Genomic DNA, 20,917 nt, shown 5'->3' with positions numbered 1-20,917 from the left:
GAAGTGCTTACTATTGAATATTATTGGTTTCTGAGACTAGAATTTTGACATTCACCTTTGATAAGAAAAGCTTCTCTGTAAGTGGTTGGAAGTGGTATTAGTATCAGTAGGTTAGAATTCTTTAACTTGCTGATTTTTCTTAACTCTGAAACACCTGACCTCTTGTTTTAAGAGAAGAAATTGCTTTCAGTGATTCTTTTCTGCTTACAAATTCAAACAAATTTCCATAAGGCAGTTTTTCATTATTTATGCACCTGAAGCTCTATTCACTACTGGCCTCCATATTTTTCAGCAAGAAACTGTAAGTTGACAGAGTTTTTCATATCAGATGTCAATGTAGCTGTTAGTTTTTCTGCTTTGCTGACCTCGCATCAAAAATATATTGGGCTTGGGGTTTTTAGTAAGGATAGGAGTGACTTTTGTTTTCTATTGAAGATGAGCTGATTATTTGCTCTTCTGCTTGCAGGTTACTGGAGTTGTAAGTAAAGAGTACATCCCGAAAGGAACACGTTTTGGACCCCTGGTAGGAGAGATCTATACCAACGATACAGTTCCCAAGAATGCAAACAGAAAATACTTTTGGCGGGTAAGCAGGAAAAAAACAGCTCCATGTTGATGCAGTAATCAGATCACTAAATGAGTACAGCTGAAAAGCTGGGTCACTTCCTGTTTCAGACCTGTGTGAGTGCAGGGGGCAACTTCTTCACTCTGCCATATATGAACAGAATTCTGAGTGAACAGTGGTGAACTAAGCTGAGTAAACCTCTGGCCCTCTTGGAAACGGGGACAGTGTGGGTGGAGAGTGAGGGAAATGCACAACAGCTCTTGGCTCGGTCTTCTGCAGCACATCAGTGCTTGATCATATAAAGAAATAGCACTGCAGCTTGCTGCCGGGGTAGGTTGATTTGCATTTCTACACAAGGAAATAGTAATAAGTCATTCTTTAAGACGAAGAATGTCATGTATTCTTGATTTCTAGCTAATACATACTTGAGTGAGTGGGATGTATTATATAATTATATATTCTTTTATGCTGGAATTATTAAAATCTGAATAACTTTTTAAGCATGTTTCAAATTCAACTATTGTAAAACAGTGTTTATCTCTTCAATATGTGTATTTTAAATTAACAGACATTTCTAGGGCCAGTTGAAAAAATGTTGCAAAACTCGCTGCCTCATCATGTCCATGTACCCCACTAATGGCAGGCAGAAATGTTAATGTGATGTTTACTGCTCATAAGGTAGTGCAGCTTGGTATGGAGTAGGAGTCTGTGTGTGCTAACTGAGCACTCTGTGTTGATAACTTAGGCACCCTGGGGGAGTAAGGATAGTCACCTTCCCTTCCCCCCTCCATTTATCTCCCGCCATCCCTTTCATTCATCCCTTCCTTCCTTCTTCTGTTAATTGGGAAACCTCAGTGAACTAATCCCCCCCAACTTCCTCCACAAACACATTACCAATTCTGTATACATCATCCATTCTGCTCCATCCCCTTCCATGGAACTGAACTTGTTGCCCCTCAGATCACTAAGCCAGTCTGTCACAGGTTTTGATGCAAATGTGGGTGAGTGGGAAGAGTTTTTGTACTCTGTATCTGAGCCTTGCCACTGGGAGCTTAATCAAATGGCTTCATAGTAGGCCACAGGTTTGCTCTAATTGTCCTGGCACTTGCATGCATTCTTTATATAGAAAGACTATTGCTACACTATGTGTGCATAAAAGCATAACTTTACTTTTAGGCCTTGTCTACACTGGCAGTGGTGTATATGGTATGTGTAGCTACACACTTCAGTGGAAAATGGGCTATTTCCACACTGTGGTGTTGTAACTACATGCGACAGTGTACAACTCTGGCTGGGAGAAGGCAGTGTAGACATGGGAGGCACGACTTGGGCACGTAGGGAGCCATGTACGGTACATACCCTAATGTTCTAGTATGTCTTTACTCGTCTAAGCAGTGCCTTGTCAACTACATTGCTGTTTATACCTGTACTGGGGGCATGCATGGTACATACTCCACATGCTGCCGTAAGTGTAGACATAGCCTTAGTGATCTTTTCTATAGCTCTTTTTGAGGCCTCTTAGGAAAAATTAAGTTAAGTAATTACCCTATTTGGGTTTTCTTATGCTTTCTCCTGCAGAATTTTACTCATTGGCACATGGATAATAATTAACATGAACATTCACACAAGGTGCAGGAGTGTTTTTACACTTGTGAGACCAAGATCTTGTACTTAATTTCCAGAGTCTAGGTCCGGGAAGGGACTTAGGTGTGGCAATGCTAAGTGTTGCAACAGCTAACTTTTAGATGCCCTGCTGCCCAGTGGAATCCTCTCAACCCTGAATTAGGTGGCCAGGCTCCTTGTGCAATCCATGGGAAGAGTTAGGTGCTAAAACAATGGTTTCACAGATACAAACAAGTTGAATGAGGAGTTGCCTAAACTCGCCCATAGGAAATGCTGAGGAGAGGGAAGGTATTTTAGGTGTCTATCTCCACTCAGGCTTCTTCTGGAGTTGGGCACCTAAGCCAGGTAAGACCTTTCTCACGAAAAAATAGAGATAGAGACAGTATCCCACCCTATCCCATTATAGCCAATAGTCCAGTGGTTAGAGCACTCACCTGGGCCATGGGAGACCTGTCTGCAGATACCTGCTGTGCCTGGTTTGGAGCAGGGATTTGAACTTGAACACCGGCCTATGGACTAAATTTGCTCTCTTTCTGAACTGAATATTTAATTATTTTATACCAAGTGGAACAGCTCCAAGAGGAGAGAGATTGAGCACCCCTTACTCCAGAAGAGCCAACAGTCTGGTGGTCAGGGTACACACCTGGAATATGGGAGACCTGGAGTCAAGTCTCTGCTCAAATTGAGCAGCATGAGAATTTGAAAACAGGTCTCCAACATCCTGGGTAAGTACTCTAACCACCAAACTATTGGGCATTCTAGGACACCCGCACTCCAGCCAGCCACAAAAATTCCCCATCTGGTCACTGCTGACTGTCTTTAATGCAAGGCCCTGTCCAGTAGGTCTGGTCTGAAAATGCCTATCTGGCCCCACAGATGGGGAAGCGCCTGGTTTTTGACTTAGGCATGAGGTAGGGTGCCAAGCAGCTCAGCAGTATCTGTCGTCAAGCAATTTTACACATGCCCAGCAGCAGGAACTTAGGTGCCATCAGACATTGCCAGCAGAAAGTCAAGCACATAAGGAATTTGGGTGCCTATAGGTTTATGTGGTAGCTGACTGGATGATTTGAGGATCTAAGTGTTGGACTTAGCCCCACAAAGGCATCTAAGTCCAACACCAGGAGAAAGGAATAATAACTCGTGTAACATTACCCATGGGGAATAATTCAGCAAATATTCAGAAAGGTTTTTAACTATTTTCCAGGATTTTAGTCATATTGCTGTAAGAAAGATGACCTCATTTTTGTGATGTTACTTTGCTTTAATGTAAAGCTTCTTGGAAATAATATAGGAGTCTTCTAAGGGTCATTACACTTACTATTATAATCTCTTGATTCAGTACAGACACACTGCCGTAACTCAAATGAATTCCTTCCTCAGGGACTGAAACAGTCTTGCACATGCAAAGGAAGCTGTGGGAGATAACTTCCCACATGCTATAAAAGGCATCCTGATTTTGCTGGCAGGAACAGGAACATCTGCTCTGTGTGAACATAAATGTTCCATGCAAATTACACACACAGATAGGAGAAGGGGGACGTGAGGGCTGTGCAAACCTCAGAGTGACATCATTTCTTGTAACTGTACTATGAGTCAGCACATTTTTAATCTTCTTGATAATATATGGAAATCTGGTGAGATGGCAGAATAAGGTTTTGTGGGGGTGTGTATGTGACCTCACGATACTGATATTTCTTTTTTTAAAAGAAGTACAGTAAATTGTACTATCTATGGACGGGTAACTGGAAGACCTTCAGTGTAGCTTTAGAAAGCAGCTTCCGTCTCTAGTAGAAGTGCACAGCAATGGAACCCCAAGTTCCTGGAAGTTTGCAAATCGGAGTAAACAAAGAAACTTGAAAACTCCTCTTGATAGCAGAATTCACCCGGCTCTGTTCCATTTTCTCATAACAAACACACCGCAAAATCTCTCACTAGCTTCTTTGATGAAGCCACATGTATTTCCCCCTTCTCATTTTACAGGAAGTTACTCTTAAAAGAAAGTGATTCTGGTGTTTACTGCCTGCATTAAAGGGCCAGCCTGTCTTTTTCCTTTTTTCTTTTTTTTCTCAGTTGACTCTTGCAGTTACTGTTCAAATGAAAAAGAAAGTAGTATGAGCATGAGATGAGATCAAATATATTAGGTCTGTTCTTTAGAAAGAGAGAGTTCCTGCCTCAAAGAGATTCCAATCTAAAATCCAAATGGCTCACAGTCTAAGACTAACTTTTACCTGATAACTTATTGTGAAACTCAGGCGTTCTTAAATGGCTTATTTCATCAAGAAGTGACTGAACTAATTATTTCCACAAATAAGCGATCTTAATTCTAAAGGACATATTTGTTGAGTTCATTAGATTTTCACTTAATTTTCATATTCTCATAACTTTGACAAATGACATTTTCACTCATTGAATTGGGTCTTTTTCTTGTGCATGTTGCCAAGCAATTTTATGTGTAATTTTTTTAAAAGTACATGTCTAAACATGTCTATTGAGAGGAAAAGTGACTTTCATAGACTGTCAAATGCTGGCCTCTTGCCAGGTCTTCAGTTATAGCAGGTGAAGTTCACCTTAGCCCCACCCAGCTTTTCCAGAAAGGGGCTACATTCCAAGTGTGAGCAAGTGTTACTTTAGGACTGTTGCAGGAGGGTGAGGGGGGAGGATGTTTGCATAGTTTAAACCTTTGGGCGGAGGTGGTAGGAAACTGCAAGTACAGAGGCCATAGAAAAAAACGGAGAAAGAGACTGTGTTTGACGTAGCCTAGCTAGTCAGTCTTACACACAGGTGACTCAAAGCATTAATGCAAGCACACAGTCAAACCTGAAGTCAACAGTATCACACACTTGTTGGATCATAGCAGCAGAAAAAGATCTCTAAGGTAGACTTACTTCAGACAACTCTTCATGTTCTGTGGCTTTCATGTGTGCACATTAATAGAGCAACACATTGACTAAACATAAATGGAAAAGGTAACTGGGAGAGCGTACCTAATCTAAAGTGAGATTTATTACTCTTAATGCCGAGAATGTCTTACTTGGAAAGGGAACACCCATTTCTCTCTTTATTTTGTTGTTTATTTGGTTGGTCATGTTTTTTTTTTTTAAAAAAAACCTCTTATTTACCATATGTACTCTGTGTATGTGTATACACTATAGATATATATTCATAATATTCTACTCTCATCTAGATCTATTCCAGTGGTGAACTTCACCACTTCATTGACGGATTTAATGAGGACAAGAGCAATTGGATGCGCTATGTGAACCCAGCCCATTCTGTTCAGGAACAGAATTTGGCAGCTTGTCAGAATGGAATGAACATCTATTTCTACACTATCAAGCCCATCCCTGCCAACCAAGAACTACTTGTGTGGTATTGTCCGGACTTTGCAGAGAGACTGCACTATCCTTCCTCCAGAGAGCTGATGATGAATCTCAGTAAGTGGATTACAGTATAAACAAAGAATGCTAGTAATGTCTCTTCTGCCTATGTGATCTAATAATATGTTGTATAATTATATAGCTGAATCATCTGTTGTGTCACAGTAGGTGGTTTGGAGTAGACAGAAGGAATTTAAAAACAGAGTTTCTTGTGCTGTTTAAATACAAACAGATTATTAAAAATTTCAAGTTATTGGTTTATAATCTGAGAATTATCTGATGAAATCCTACATAGACAATTCCTGTCCTCCTCCCCTCTCTTAAAAATAATTGACATTGCTACATGCTGAGACTTTAGAGATTCCAGGTTTCATGGGTCTAATTAAAAAAATTCTGCTGTGAAAATGTACACAAAGGGATGTATATTTGGGTTCCAAATGGACTGTCCTTACTGTGCAAGGAACTGGACCCAGGCCATGTGCATATCTTCCAAACTGTATGTTGAACTGATAGACATAAAGGTTAGAAAAAACAAACTTCATTTCTGATGATAACAAAACTCAATTCTGTCTCAAATCGGTTATAGTGTAGTTGCTTAACACTTAATGCTAGAAAGATTTTTTTTTTAATTTCTTTCCTTGTGTGTCAAAATTGCTAATGGTGTGAAGATGCATTCCCTTTTTTTTTTTTAAAGCTGTGTGTTCTGACCATCTCCAACTTTAGTCTTTTACCCTTAGATTTGATACACTACTAGGATCTCATCCAGAGTTAACTGAAAGCAGCAGAAAGATTCCAAATGGCTTTAATCAGACCCTTAGTAGATTTAATTTTCTGTTAACCTATATAATATGCTTATGTCTATGTAGGAGTTATTAAAATTAATGCATTATAGTTTTTGTTTTTATGAAATGGGGTTCACTGCTATCTGGTGATGGAGAATGGGTTATAAAATGTCAGTATTAGTTTAGGAGTGGATCAAGATAAAAATGCAGTCCCCATCTTTGTATACAGCACAGACTGGTCAGAAATTGCCAATACACATTTCTCCTCCTTTGTACTTTCATTAGTTGCTTCCCAACCCCTTAGTGATTACAAAGCATGTTTACTCTTTTGAAACATTAGAAATGCTTGTTTAGGTACTAAGGATCTGAAGTTCCTATGTTCCTTACTCAAACAACATTAATTTGCTCACTATAACCTTATCTTAAATGTAATTTCATTAGTTACCATGCAATTTGGTCTCCTGTTATGCTGAACTGTGCAGGCCTATCCATGTGACATGAGTGGGACATGTCAACAACATTAGAAGAACAGGAGTACTTGTGGCACCTTAGAGGTTCATTGGTTCACATGTACAAGTAGTTTGCAAACATATAATTAGTCACATTTCAAAATTTATCTCTGCATCCATTTTTTTCCATCTCTGCTTACTTTTTATGTTACATGTACTCCCCACTGATACAGCAAGATATTTGTAAAGTGCTGGCAGATGCTCTGACTATTGACCAGATCACTGTGTGTATCTGGAAGCATTCAGCATCTGTATCTTTATGAAACAATTCTGTAAAAGTAGGTTTCAGACCTGGATTGGAAGGTACTGGCTGTGTAAGGAAGTGTACTGTTTCTTAACAGTTCTGTGTACTTGAAAATAGACTACACAGAACAATCCTATATTGGCAAGTGGATGGACATAGAGACTTCTGATTTTTGACACTTATAAACTCTCTCTCATTTTTATTAATTGTATTTAAATTAGAGATTTTCCTTGCCTTGCACATCTACAGTTTAGCAATACAGAGAACTGAGCATAAAGTCCTTTAGTTTTTTTAATTGGCTTCCTTCCACTGTTAGCATTGGCCCTCCCCTGTTAAATCAAATATTGTCCACACTCTTCCCCTTCCCTGTGACAAGTCTGTTTTGGGCATGGAGACCTACAGTTAGGCAATAAAACCTTCACAATAGGTATAGAGCTGTCATTGGAAGCTTCAACAACTTTTCTCACAAACTCTTAGAAAAATTCCATTGGACCATAAGATGTTTGTGGTCTGTTCATTGAAGGTATAATGTTGAATTGTGATTGATACAGTGGTGCTGGAACTATTTTTGTAGTGGGGGTGCTGAAGGCAGAAACCATGTATTTGGGTTGTTATTACTGCTTCAAACCAGAGGGTGTGGCAGCACCCCTAGTTCCAGCACTGATATTTCTCCAGATTTAATATTAGAGATAGATGAATGTCAAGATACTACTATACCAGTACTAATTCTAACAGGTGCTTTAGCTTTCCTCTTCCCCTTCCTCAGCTGTCAGCTCTTGCAAGTTAAAATTAGCAGAGACCCACCAATTTCTCCAGCCTTCCAGAGACACCTCAGTGGTAGTCTCCAAGCTAGAAAAAATCCAGAAGGACTTGTGCTGGACTGTTCAGACCCTGCACAAGCTGTAGATTTTAGACTTTCAGCATCTCCAGTGTTAAAATAATCGAAGAATTTCCTATAGCTTAACTGAAGCCCTTAATTGAAGGAAGTGATCAGAACCACCACATAGAACACACACATATAGACACACCCACTTGCCTCCATGAGGACATATATTTTTAACTTTAAATATAACCTCTCAAGTTAATTAATTTAGGCTCCAATTCAGGAAGGAGCATGTATTCAGGACAGCATTTAAGCACATGCTTAATTATGTGCTTTAGTGCTTTCCTGAATCAAGCCTTAGGCCCCCGCTCTGCAAACATTTATGCACAGTGGGACTACTCATTATAGTAAAGTTGATCATATGTATAAGTGTTTGCAAGGAGATCCAAGGTGTTTGTAGGATCAGGGCCCTGATTTGTCTTAGGGGGAGGAAGCATAATCTTACCATTTACATATTTCCATCTTCCTTTTTTCTTAATCTATTGACATTGTTTTGAATCAAGATATGAGTAATAACAAAGAAAATCACCTTCAAATAGTGCCTTTATTAACCATTGTGCAATACATGTTTTAGGTGTGGTGACACATAATTTCTACATTCTGTGGACCAAGAAAATAATTTCCACTATTTCATCAAACCTACTGCACTTACTAAATAATGATTCCAAATGAATCCTGACAGTCACTAATAGTCTAAAGCCTATCATGCTTTAATATAACTGGCATAGATTCAGGAAATTTGATTGTGGTCCCTCATGTTCTGTGTAGCATCAGTTTTAGAGTTGTTGAGGTTGTTTTTTATTTATGTGTTTATTTATTTGACTTCTCCCAAAATAGAATCACGTTGAATCAGGACATGACTGTGATACAATGTCCTTCATTGCATCATAAGATGATGCAACAGCCTACTGTCCTGACAAGTTTGTCCCATCAGACAAACACAGGAAGGTGACACCCTATTTTGACAAACCTGTCTGAAAGGTTTGGGGATATAATTTGCAGACCTAACAAAAGCCTTTTTAACAGAGAAAGAAATGTTAAAGAGACACTGGCTGGGTTAAAAAGAAATCCATACCTGTGCTATGTTAACTTTTGACCAAAACATTTAAAAAAAATCTAATCTAATTTTCATTCTTTATCCTGACTCTCTTACATTTTGTACCTCTCTGTGCTTAAAACAGTTAAATACTTATTTTCCCATTTGTTTATGGTCAGTTTCACTTTCTGGTTTGAATGTACTAGGACAGTGCTACAATGTTTGGTTTGGCAGGAAATAGTAAAAAAAAAAAATGGAATCTTAAAAAGGTCATGGAAAGATTTTATATAGGTTTTAGGTTTTGTGAGAGACCTAAATTTTGGGCTAAATTTGACTTTCTAGTGCCCCTTTAAAATGTTGAGAATTAAGGCTTCTTTCAAAGACCTTCTTTATGCAAAACTTTTTTTAAAAAATCAAGTCACACAGTCTTGGACCCATTTAGAAAACAGATGATCAAATTATATACTTGTAAATGTTGGTCTCCATTCTCGGTTTGAGTGGAAACGTTCTTTGTTTTGCCTACTTCAGAACTTCTAGGTTCTCTTTCTACTAGCAAAGGAGGTTCTTAATTTAGATCGAAAATGTGAATCGGCATAATTAAACTTCACCACTCGAAGTGTTGAGTAGCATTTTACTCTTGAAATGACTCTACCCGCCTACAACGGTTTTTCAAGTTTTTAGAAAAAACAGATCTTTTGTTTTTATTAAATCTATCTGAAGCTACAGCTAGGAGAGGCATAAATGAGAACAAAAAACTGACAGCTATTCAGCTCGCTGTGAAAATAGGCCCCCAAACACACAAACTGGAGGGGGCTGAGGGACTTCAGACATAGCCTTTCTTAAACATTGTATTAAAAAGAGTTTTGTCTCCGTTTCTTACTGTTCTAAGGCCTGATCCAATAGCCATTCAAGTAGGTTGGAGTCTTTCCACTGACTTCAGTGGGAGCTAGCTCAGGCCCCTGTGAGAGGAGCATCTTTTTGTCAGTTCAGTAACTTAATGATGCAATCCTATGGTTCCTGTTTGTCACAAACCTATCAACTATTTTGCCTCAGACCAGAGACTCTGGATAGATGTGTGATAGTGTATGAGTACAATAGGTGTTATCATCACCAATGCTTAAAGGGAAAAAAACCACTTTGGTAAGGAATAATTCAATTTATGGGTACTTTCAAGAATAAAAATTACAAACCTCCAAATCAACTTCAACCCAGGTTTCAATCCAGCTTGCCCAGTATGACATAGGAGCCTTTCTGTAGGGGAAGACTACCAACCACCTGACCAGGATGGTGATAGTGACTGTGAAATTCTCAGGGAGATTAGAGAGGCTATAAAATTTAAAAACTCAATAATAATGGAGGATTTCAACTATCCCCATATTGACTGGGTACACTTCACCTCAGGACAGGATGCAAAGATCAAGTTTCTTGACACCTTAAATGACTGCTTCTTGGAACAGCTGGTCCTGAGGAAGCAGGCAATTCTTGATTTAGTCCTAAGTGGAGCACAGGATCTGGTCCAAGAGGTGAATAGAGCTGAACTGCTTGGTAATAGTGACCATAACAGAATAACATTTAACATCCACGGGGGAAGAGGAAACACACCAAAGCAGCCCAGCACCGTGCCATTTAATTTCAGAAGGGCAACTACACAAAAAAAGGGGAAGTTAGGTAAACAGAAATTAAGAGGTACAGCACCAAAAGTGAAATCCCTGCAAACTGCATGGAAACTTTTTAAAGACACCTTAATAGAGGCTCAATTTAAATGTATACCTCAAATTAAAAAACCTAGTAAGAGGCTCAAAAAAATGCCACCATGGCTAAACAACAAAGTAAAAGAAGCAGTTAGAGGCAAAAAAGCATCTTTAAAAAGTGGAAGTAAAATCCTATGGGGAAAATAAAAAAGAGCATAAACTCTGGCAAGTGACATGTAAAAATATAATCAGGAAGGCCAAAAAAGAGTTTGAAGAACAGCTAGCTAAAGACTCAAAATAACTCCAAAAAAATTTTTTGGAGTACATCAGAAGCAGGAAGCCTGCTAAACAACCAGTGGGGCCCCTGGACGATAGAGATGCTGTAGGAGCACTCAGACAATAAGGCCATTGCAGAGAAACTAAATGAATTCTTTGCATCGGTCTTCACAACAGAGGATGTGAGGGAGATTCCCAAACCTTAGCCATTTTTTTTTTTTTTTTTTAGGTGACAAATCTCTGGAACTGTCCCAGATTGAGATGTCATTAGAGGAGGTTTTGGAACAAACTGATAAGTTAAATAGTAATAAGTCACCAAGACCAGATGGTATTTACCCAAGAGTTCTGAAGGAACTCAAATGTGAAATTGTAGAACTACTAACTGTGGAATATAATCTATCATTTAAATCGGCTTCTGTACCAGATGACTAGAGGATACCTAACGTGATGACAATTTTTTAAAAAGATTTCAGAGCTGATCTCGGCAATTACAGGCTGGTAAGCCTAACTTCAGTATCAGGAAAATTGCTTGAAACTGTAGTATAGAACAGAATTATCTGACACATAGATGAACACGATTGTTGGGGAAGAGTCAACATGGTTTTTGTAAAGGGAAATCATGCCTCATCAATCTATTAGAATTCTTAAGCAAAGTAAGCTGTCATGGGATTAGAGGGAAGGTCCACAAAGATCAGTAACTGGTTAAAAGATAGGAAACAAAGGGTAGGAATAAATGGTCAGTTTTCAGAATGGAGAGAGGTAAATAGTAGTGTCTCTCAGGGGTCTGTACTGGGATCAGTACTGTTCAACATATTCACAAATGATCTGGGAAAAAGGAGTAACCAGTGAGGTGGCAAAATTTGCAGATGATCACAAAACTTCTCAAGATAGTTAAATCCAAAGCAGACTGTGAAGAGTAACAAAGATCTCACAAAACTGGGTGATGGACTTGGTGTTGAAAAATGCAAGGTAATGCACATTGGAAAACACAATCCTAACTATACATATAAAATGATGGGGTTTAAATTAGCTGTTACCACTCAAGAAAGAGATCTTGGAGTCATTGTGGATAGTTCTCTGAAAATATCCACTCAATGTGCAGCGACTGTCAAAAAAACCCTAACAGAATGTTGGGAATCATCAAGAAAGGGATAGATAATAAGACAGAAAATATCATACTGCCTCTCTATAAATCCATGGTACGCCCACATCTTGAGTACTGCATGCAGGTCTGGTCGCCCTATCTCAAAAAAAAAAAAAAAAAAAAATATATATATATATATATATATATATTGGCATTGGAAAAGGTACAGAAAAGGACAACAAAAATGATTAGGGGTATGGAACGGCTGCCATATGAGGAGAGATTAATAAGACTGGGACTTTTCAGCTTGGAAAAGAAACGACTAAGGGGGGATATTATAGAGGTCTATAAAATCATGACTGGTGTGGAGAAAGTAAATAAGGAAGTGTTATTTACTCCTTCTCATAACACAAGAACTAGGGATCACCAAATGAAATTAATAGGCAGCAGGTTTAAAACAAACAAAAGGAAATATGTTTTCACACAACACACAGTCAACCCATGGAACTTGTTACCTGAGGATGTCGTGAAGGCAAAGACTTTAACAGGGTTCAAAAAAGAACTAGATAAATTCATGGAAGATAGGTCCATCAGTGGCTAGTAGCCAGGAAAGGCAGGAATGCAAAGCCATGCTCTGAAGTGTCCCTAGCCTCAATTTGCCAGAAGCTGGGAATGGGTGACAGGGGATGGATCACTTGACGATTACCAGTTTTGTTAATTCCCTCTGAAGCACCTGGCATTGGCCACTGTCTGAAGACAAGATACTGGGCTAGATAATGGTCCATTAGTGTGATCATGTATGGCCGTTTTTATGTAGTTCCCCACATTACACTCGTTTTACACTCTACTGATGTACTTATTTATGTGTTTCATCTGTCTGATATCCCCCACTGCAGAGGTATGTTCAGGTGAGATTAGCATATACAAGGAGAAAAGGCAAATAAGAATTTGAGAGAAAGATAACATGCAAATTGAAGAGGTCTGGCATGATTATACTCGAAAATACTCCTTAAATAATTGAGGCTCCTGTCTACACACTGAAATTAGTAGGAGGGAAAGTATTATTGAGATCCCTGAAAGGAAATGGCAATTAAGTTCAGTCTGTCACGTGACAATGTTGGACTATTGTGCAAAGAAAATTACATTCTGTGAATAGTCTTTCTTGTAGTTCACTCCTACACATAACAAACGTACCTTACACACCCTAATTGTTTAATCTCATCACACAGGAAGATTCATTCCTTCAGCTGAGACAGTCTGGGTTCCTATGTCATTTTTCCCAGCAGAGCTGTCTCCTCTTCTTCCTCTACCTTTTTTCTTTAAAAAACAGAAGTGACAATTTTAACTTCCTGCTTGACAGGCCTTACTGATATGGGCCTGATAAGCTGATATTTATTTTTTGTCTAGTGGCTTCACAAGCCCTTCTCCTCTACCAGCTTTCAATAACCTCGATCAGTATCTTTTCTGATAGTGTCACTCTGAATGTTTGCTCTGTGCTGCTGGCTCAGCAAGGAGCAACTGATAATAAGACAGAGATAACATCTCCTAGAACTCCACTAGGGAGACATGGGAGCTCTTGAACCCAGCAAACTAATATATTTATATTAAGACTTAAAATTCTGGGGAGGCGGGGGGAGGTGAGGTTATATAACTGATTACTAGTTCACCGAGACAGACAACTTTTCAAGTAAAATAGATTTGTGACTTTAAAAATAAATAAATAAAGCTGTCTCTAGGTCGTTATTTTCTCTCTCGTATTTTAATAGGATGACTGCTATTTTACAGGGATAAGCCAGGCTCTTAGTTGCCTGAGGCATTTCCCAGAAATGTTGGCCAAGGAGAAAAAGGAAAATTCATGCTGTTATGAAAAGTGGCCTGGGCTGTTAAAAGTCCTCACATAATAGATAAGGCCTCCATTTTTTTATTTTTAATTTTTTTTTTAGAGTCTCATCGAAGATCCACTAACTCACACAACTGCAATGTACACCTTTAAAGAGTGAAGTGTTGAGAGTTCCTTGTTTATTATATTATTATTATTTGTTGTTAAGGAAGTTGTGAGACCTTGAATAATTATACTGATATCTAGAAAGGCAATTGGGAAGTTGGTTGATCGTAAAGTACTCTGTACTTCTGTTTGTGTTTTCTAGATAGTATTCCAAGTTAAAGCATTTGATGCTTAAGCATATGGACATCTCTATACTTTCAATAAATGTTTAAGGTATAAAAGCTGCTCATATTTTTGGACTTGTCATTGAAAACCACATATATGCCTGATGCTAGTCTCGTGCCTCTTGATGAAGATTCGACTTTGAGAGTTAATTGTTCTAAGTGGAATAAGACTTTGAAAGGTCCTTTTTTTAACCCCAGTATTTTTAAGTAAAGGATCATTTTTTGCCTCACAGTGTAATACTGCAAATTATAGATTCACTAAATGATACTTAGTGTTCAGACAACAAACCTATGACAAAAGGGGCAATGCTTACTGGCTATTGGTTTTAGCTGATCCACCAAAAATAAGTAAAGTTTTTTTACTGACCAGATCAGTAAAGAAAAAAGTCAATAAGTAGAAACTTTGCAATACTATCAAATAGCACTGCTTCCTAGTGTCAACTGATAGCAGTTTACCATTGGATATGCAAAACCATAGACACAAACAGTTGTGAATATAGTCTCATTATTATTTATATTACCATAGTACCTAGTAGCCCTAGTCATGATTGTATAAAGCTTCTCTTATGGTTTATCCTGTAATAAAACATCATACAAACAATCACTGTATGGTTATATAACTACTAACTTTAAGAGATTAGCTAAAGCAAAAATTCTTTCCACTAAAGATATCTTTTATGGTAATTTTTATATAGCATATGTCTGGAGAGGTATAAAGAGATTCTGAGAGTAGATAACCTAAAATGGCTGTTCTGAACAGATTTAAATGGACACTAGCAAGTATTTTGTTTCAAAATGTAGATTTCTAGAGGGGAAAAAATTGACTTAGGCTGGAGCCATGAATCTCGCTTTCCTTTGCTCTACTTTGGTGTAGTCTTTATAAAGTACAGCTGGAAGTAAAGGAGTTTGCACACACTGAATGCCACAGAAAATCTGCAGTAAATAGCCTGCTTTGTTGTAGATGTTACTAGGCAGTATACTGAATGACTAATGGTCTGTTTACTGATGTAGAATACCTTCTTTCTGAAGAAGGCTTTCATCCTAGCCAGACCCATATTTTTTGGTACTGTAAGTAATTGAACTGGCTGGTGAAGTGCCTGTTGTGGTTTGGCAAAGGTTGATTTGCCATGCCTTGCTATTCCAAGGAGAAGCGTTTCTGAGAGCTCAAGCTTGCCAAAGGCTTTCTGTTAAATCTATGTTATTCACAAATGCTTGTTTATCCCAGTTATTAGAAATCTATTGTATGAAGGGAATTTATAGTGGATCTACTCAAATTCATGCAGAGGGAGGATAAATCAGTTTGAACATTGACGACTGTCAATCTCAGAACAAATCATCATCAGACTGCTCTAGCTATGTGTATACTTGTGGATCTCCCTTATATTAACAGTGTATATCTGTCCTGCTTTTTGTTAACTCTTTACATCCCAAAGTAGTCCTCCTTTGCACAGAAGCTAACTTTTTTGGATGAGTTAAAAGATTGTACCGATAAGAGTCACCTGTTCTTCTGACCTTCTGATTAAGCTTATAGAGGTATATTGTACTTAAAAATGAGGAATGTTGTTCCATATTGATTTGTTAAATAATCATTGCCTTGTCTTTGTCTTTCAGCACAAAGCCACGTTAATCCAAAGCAGCAAAGCACTGATAAAAATGAGCTTTATCAGAAAAGTATCCCAAAGAGAGAGCATAGTGTGAAAGAAATCCTGAAAACTGAACCCAACAATTCAAAAGGAAAGGACTTATTCCAGACTAACATTTCACCAATTACTCCAGAAAAACACTTGGATGACTTGAGAAAAAACTGTAGCCCAGAAAGGTCTTTCTTTCCTCGTGTTGTCTATCCAATCCGACCTCACATTCCAGAAGATTATTTGAAAACTTCCCTAGTTTATGGGATGGAAAGACCTAGCTACATTACTCACTCACCCATCCAGTCTTCTACCACACCAAGTCCTTCAGCAAGGAGCAGCCCAGACCAAAGCTTAAAAAGCTCAAGCCCACACAGCAGTCCAGGGGTTACAGTTTCTCCTCTGGCACCTACTTCTCAAGAACACAGAGAATCTTACCCATACTTGAATGGACCCTATGGCTCAGAAGGATTGGGGTCTTATCCTAGATATGCGCCCCCTAGCCATCTCTCACCGTTTTTATCCTCTTATAATTCCCCGTTTCAAAAATTGCTGTTACCTCCGTACAGTATGAGCTGTACTAATCTGAGTGCTTTGAACAATATTAATGGCATCAACAATTTCAATCTGTTCCCAAGGATGTATCCTCTCTATAGCAACCTACTCAACGGAGGAAGTCTTTCCCATCACATGCTGAACCCAGCTCCTCTTCCAAGTTCATTGCCACCTGAAGGAGGCCGTAGATTGCTACAACCCGATCATCCAAGAGACTTTCTCATACCAGCACCTAACAGTGCCTTTTCCATCACAGGCGCTGCTGCCAGCATGAAAGACAAACCATGCAGCCCAACCAGTGGGTCCCCCACAGCTGGCACAGCAGCCACTTCAGAACACATAATGCAACCTAAACCTACCTCAGCAGTGTTGGCTGCCACCAGTGAAGAAGCCATGAATCTCATTAAAAGTAAGAGGAATGTGACTGGTTACAAAACCCTTCCATATCCACTGAAGAAGCAGAATGGGAAGATCAAGTATGAATGCAATGTTTGCTCCAAGACCTTTGGCCAGCTCTCCAATCTGAAGGTAGGCATTAAGGCAACAACCTAATTATAAGGAAAACATTCCCATCTTTAACAAAATATATTACATTTTCATCATGGTTGGAAAGCTTATTTTTTCCCCTGTAACTTACCTAGCACCCATGCTTTCCTTCTTTTAAGAGACAACCAATTCATCTAGGTTTCATGCTATACTTATCACCAGGATATCCTGGTAGTAAACGTGATGGTTTTCATTTTTTTTTTTTAATATATTTATTTTTTTTAACGTTGAAGTGGCCTAAAAAAAGTAACTTGATGATTTCCATGCAATGTGTTCTGCCTGTGGGATGCCTCTAGTAACTTTGCAAATGTTTGAGGGTTTTTGTTTTTAAAGTACTATGTTTGTAGTTACTGGAAACTACAGTAAATGTTTTGTTTCTCATTAGGTCCACCTCAGAGTACATAGTGGAGAGAGACCATTCAAATGTCAGACTTGCAATAAAGGGTTCACTCAGCTGGCTCATCTCCAGAAGCACTATCTGGTACACACAGGAGAAAAGCCTCATGAGTGTCAGGTATGTAGTGTTCCATACACGGCGAAATCATCAGCTTTACTTTTTGCCCGCTACAGCTTCTGCCAGACAAGCTGTAGGCCAAATGCTACTCAACAAGATTAAAAAGTTAATTTGGGGGTGTTTAGACTTTCACATTTAAAACAAAGATGCAGTGGTGGCAAGCGGCTTTTTCAACACGCCAGGCTTTCCTATTTATCTGCAATTACAAACAAACAAAAACAACCCTCCCACTCACTCACTGTTATTTTTTTTCCTGTCGCCTCCAAAATTAGGTTTGCCATAAACGATTCAGCAGTACTAGCAATCTAAAGACCCATCTGCGACTCCACTCTGGAGAAAAGCCTTATCAGTGCAAGCTGTGCCCTGCTAAATTCACCCAGTTTGTACACCTGAAGCTGCACAAGCGTCTCCATACCAGGGAACGGCCACACAAGTGTGTCCACTGCCACAAGAGCTATATTCACCTCTGCAGCCTCAAAGTCCATCTGAAAGGCAATTGCCCTGTAGCCCCTGCCTCTGGCCTCTCAATGGAGGACCTGAATCGTATCAATGAAGAGATTGAGAAGTTCGACATCAGTGACAGTGCTGACAGGTTGGAAGATGTGGAGGACAATATCGATATGGCATCTGTTGTCGAAAAAGAAATACTGACCATGCTCAGAAGAGAGATAGAAGGAGCGAGTCTTAAAGTATCTTTGCAGAGGAACATGGGAAATGGACTTATCTCCTCAGGATGTAACCTTTACGAATCTTCAGACATGTCAGTTATGAAGTTGCCTCATGGTCATCCACTACCTCTGTTACCTATAAAGGTCAAGCAAGAAACAGTTGAACCAATGGACCCTTAAGACTTCTTTGGGGGAAAAAAAGTGATTTTTATTTATGACTTGGCAAGTCAGGGTGCCTGTAGCAATTGCTTGTACATAGTTTCTATGCTGCAAAGCAATCTTGGCTTACAGTAGTTTCCCTCATCCTCCAGTTGAAAGAAGGAACTCCAAAGTTACTATATTCTCAGGGCATGAAAAGAGGCAAGGACTATGTATTGCCTCCCCACTTACTAAAGACAATCATCAATCCATAATTACCTTTTTCAATGACAGTTCTTCATAATTTATTATGCAATTTACCATTCTAAAAGCAATAATTAGCAAACGTTTACAATGACCAGAAAATTCGTTGTAATTTTGAATATAAATCTTTATATTTTTGTCTTATGGCCATTCTTTGTAGATAATTTTTTTCTCTGCACATCTGTTTTAAAAACCTAAGATTAGGGGGGAAACATTACTTCAGTAAATGTGTCTATGTACCAGTGTTTTTGAAAATGAGGTTTTTTTATTGCCAAAGGTGGGTATTTGACATGTTGAATGGGTTGAAAAGTGCTGTGTACTTTCATGGAGCAGGTGCAAAATCATTCGCCCCCTCCCCCCAAAAATGTGACTAGCAGTAAACAGGGGAAAGAAAACCATACCTGCCTTTCTGTGAGTTGTAGAGAGATTCTTCTACCTGCAGCACTACCCATAACAGATGTGGAATAACAAACACCCAGCCTCACATAAATAATATAACAGAGAGGCTTTTAGAAAACAATAGTAGACACGTTACATTCTGTGACTTTGTAATCCAAAGCAATGCATGATTGTGAAAAAGTGGCTGTTTTTAAAAACGACTATTAAACTTTTTGCAAAAGCAGTTTAAAAGTCAAACATATAGCTATCCCAAATGTGCTGCCTACAAGGAGCATTTGGCTGAGATTTTATTGCCAGAGTCTTCTGGGGATCAAAAGATGGTCAGGTTCCTTGAGAAATAGGGTTTTTTTTGTTTTTATTTCCCCCACACACACACTTTCCTTGGGCAGAAGGAGATAATGAAGTCCTTTCCTGGCACCTTTTTTTTTATTTTTTTATTTTATTTTATTTTGCTTCCTGTACGATTCAGAGTTTCTTCAGTATTTGTGTTTGTACATTTTGTGGTTAATTTAATTAAAGATGAAAAGGGCATTGGCAAAGTTGTTGAACAACAATTACCTCATTGCGTGTGTCCAGTGGTGCAGAAAATGCTGTTTTATCTAATGCTTTGCTACTTTAGAGAAGAAACCAAATGTTCACAGAAAAGATAGAATGCACGTTCTCTTATCTTTTTGTTTTGCTAAGCCCAAAGATATCATGTTGGCATTGGAGGTGTAGCAAAGAACACATGTATATTTATAGATATATTTATATCACTATACCATATATGTATATAGATATATATTTATACCACTTAACTTGTGAGCCAAACCATGTAATAAAACCTATTTTTCATCTAAGTGTGAAGATCAAATGTTATCCAACTTTGCATATCGTCTGATGACCCCAACATCAGAATGCTGCGTTAAGGCATTTATCACTTGCTAGTACACATGCACAGTTGCTCATTTGGGGCCTGATCTTGCCAAACACTTACATTAATAACTTTACTGATGTGAAGTATCAGGGGGTAGCCGTGTTAGTCTGTATCTACAAAAACAACAAAGAGTCTGGTGGCACCTTAAAGACTAACAGATTTATTTGGGCATAAGCTTTCGTGAGTAAAAACCTCACTTCTTCGGATGCATAGCTATGCATCCGAAGAAGTGAGGTTTTTACTCACGAAAGCTTATGCCCAAATAAATCTGTTAGTCTTTAAGGTGCCACCAGACTCTTTGTTGTTTTTTTACTGATGTGCAGTCTCACAGAATTCAGTGGGATTACACACTTCATAGTGTTTGCAGGACTGGGTCTTGGATCTCCTCATATCTTTGCTGGATTGTTTGTTTGTTTTTTGAACAACTAAACAACAAGAAAACTTAACTGAAAAAAAGCCTGAAAATAAACCAAAAGAAATCAAAATCTCAACCATGTATGGTATAAATATAATACACAATGGTGAAGAGTGGAATGAACTATTTAAATTTGGGTTATTTAGAATGACCCTAACGTCTCATTTTTCTCTGCCCCTTAAGAGTGATATGGTCACATGCAACTTGCAGAAAAATAAATAGCATTATTACACCCTTTACCACTGTATACATTCTATCTTTCTATCTACTTATATTCTTATTAAATTATAGATTTAAATAGACCACTTCATAAAGCTAGCGTTTGGGGATTTTTTTTAAATGTCATTCTAATGCCTTCTACTAATAAATAAATAAACACCAAACCGAGGAAGTCTCTAAATATAGCTTTTGAAGGACTACAGTTGTACGTTCATTACATTTCTGTTCCTATAAATCGTGAGGCTGACATCTTTTAATGTAGCAATGGTTCTCAAAAATAGTACTTAACTGTAGGATAAACCAAAGTATCACTACTGTCACTGGGCACACACTTCTCCTTTTATTTGCCTGTAGTGCTTTCTTTGTATTTGTTACAAATTTTACAAAGATTTATATGCATCAGCTTTAAGAAT

At 38.4% G+C, this 20,917-nt stretch overlaps 1 protein-coding gene across 2 annotated transcripts in view; it reads left to right on the top strand.

Annotated features, from left to right (window-relative positions):
* PRDM1 (PR/SET domain 1) overlaps window positions 1-19,793 on the top strand; it is a 113,270-nt gene extending 93,477 nt beyond the window's left edge. For both annotated transcript variants that reach the window (XM_054023116.1, XM_054023115.1), the window contains exons 3-7: window positions 467-586; window positions 5,373-5,622; window positions 15,851-16,953; window positions 17,357-17,485; window positions 17,758-19,793. In XM_054023116.1, coding sequence (XP_053879091.1) covers window positions 467-586; window positions 5,373-5,622; window positions 15,851-16,953; window positions 17,357-17,485; window positions 17,758-18,333 — 2,178 coding nt within the window. In that variant the 3' untranslated portion in view covers window positions 18,334-19,793. The remainder of the gene's footprint in view (window positions 1-466; window positions 587-5,372; window positions 5,623-15,850; window positions 16,954-17,356; window positions 17,486-17,757) is intronic.
* Window positions 19,794-20,917: the final 1,124 nt, after the last annotated feature.

This window comes from Malaclemys terrapin, chromosome 3, assembly GCF_027887155.1.
Source record: "Malaclemys terrapin pileata isolate rMalTer1 chromosome 3, rMalTer1.hap1, whole genome shotgun sequence".
Taxonomy (NCBI): Eukaryota; Metazoa; Chordata; order Testudines; family Emydidae; genus Malaclemys; species Malaclemys terrapin.
The sequence above is the reverse complement of the archived record's forward strand: the minus strand, read 5'-3'. Positions and strand labels throughout refer to the sequence as shown.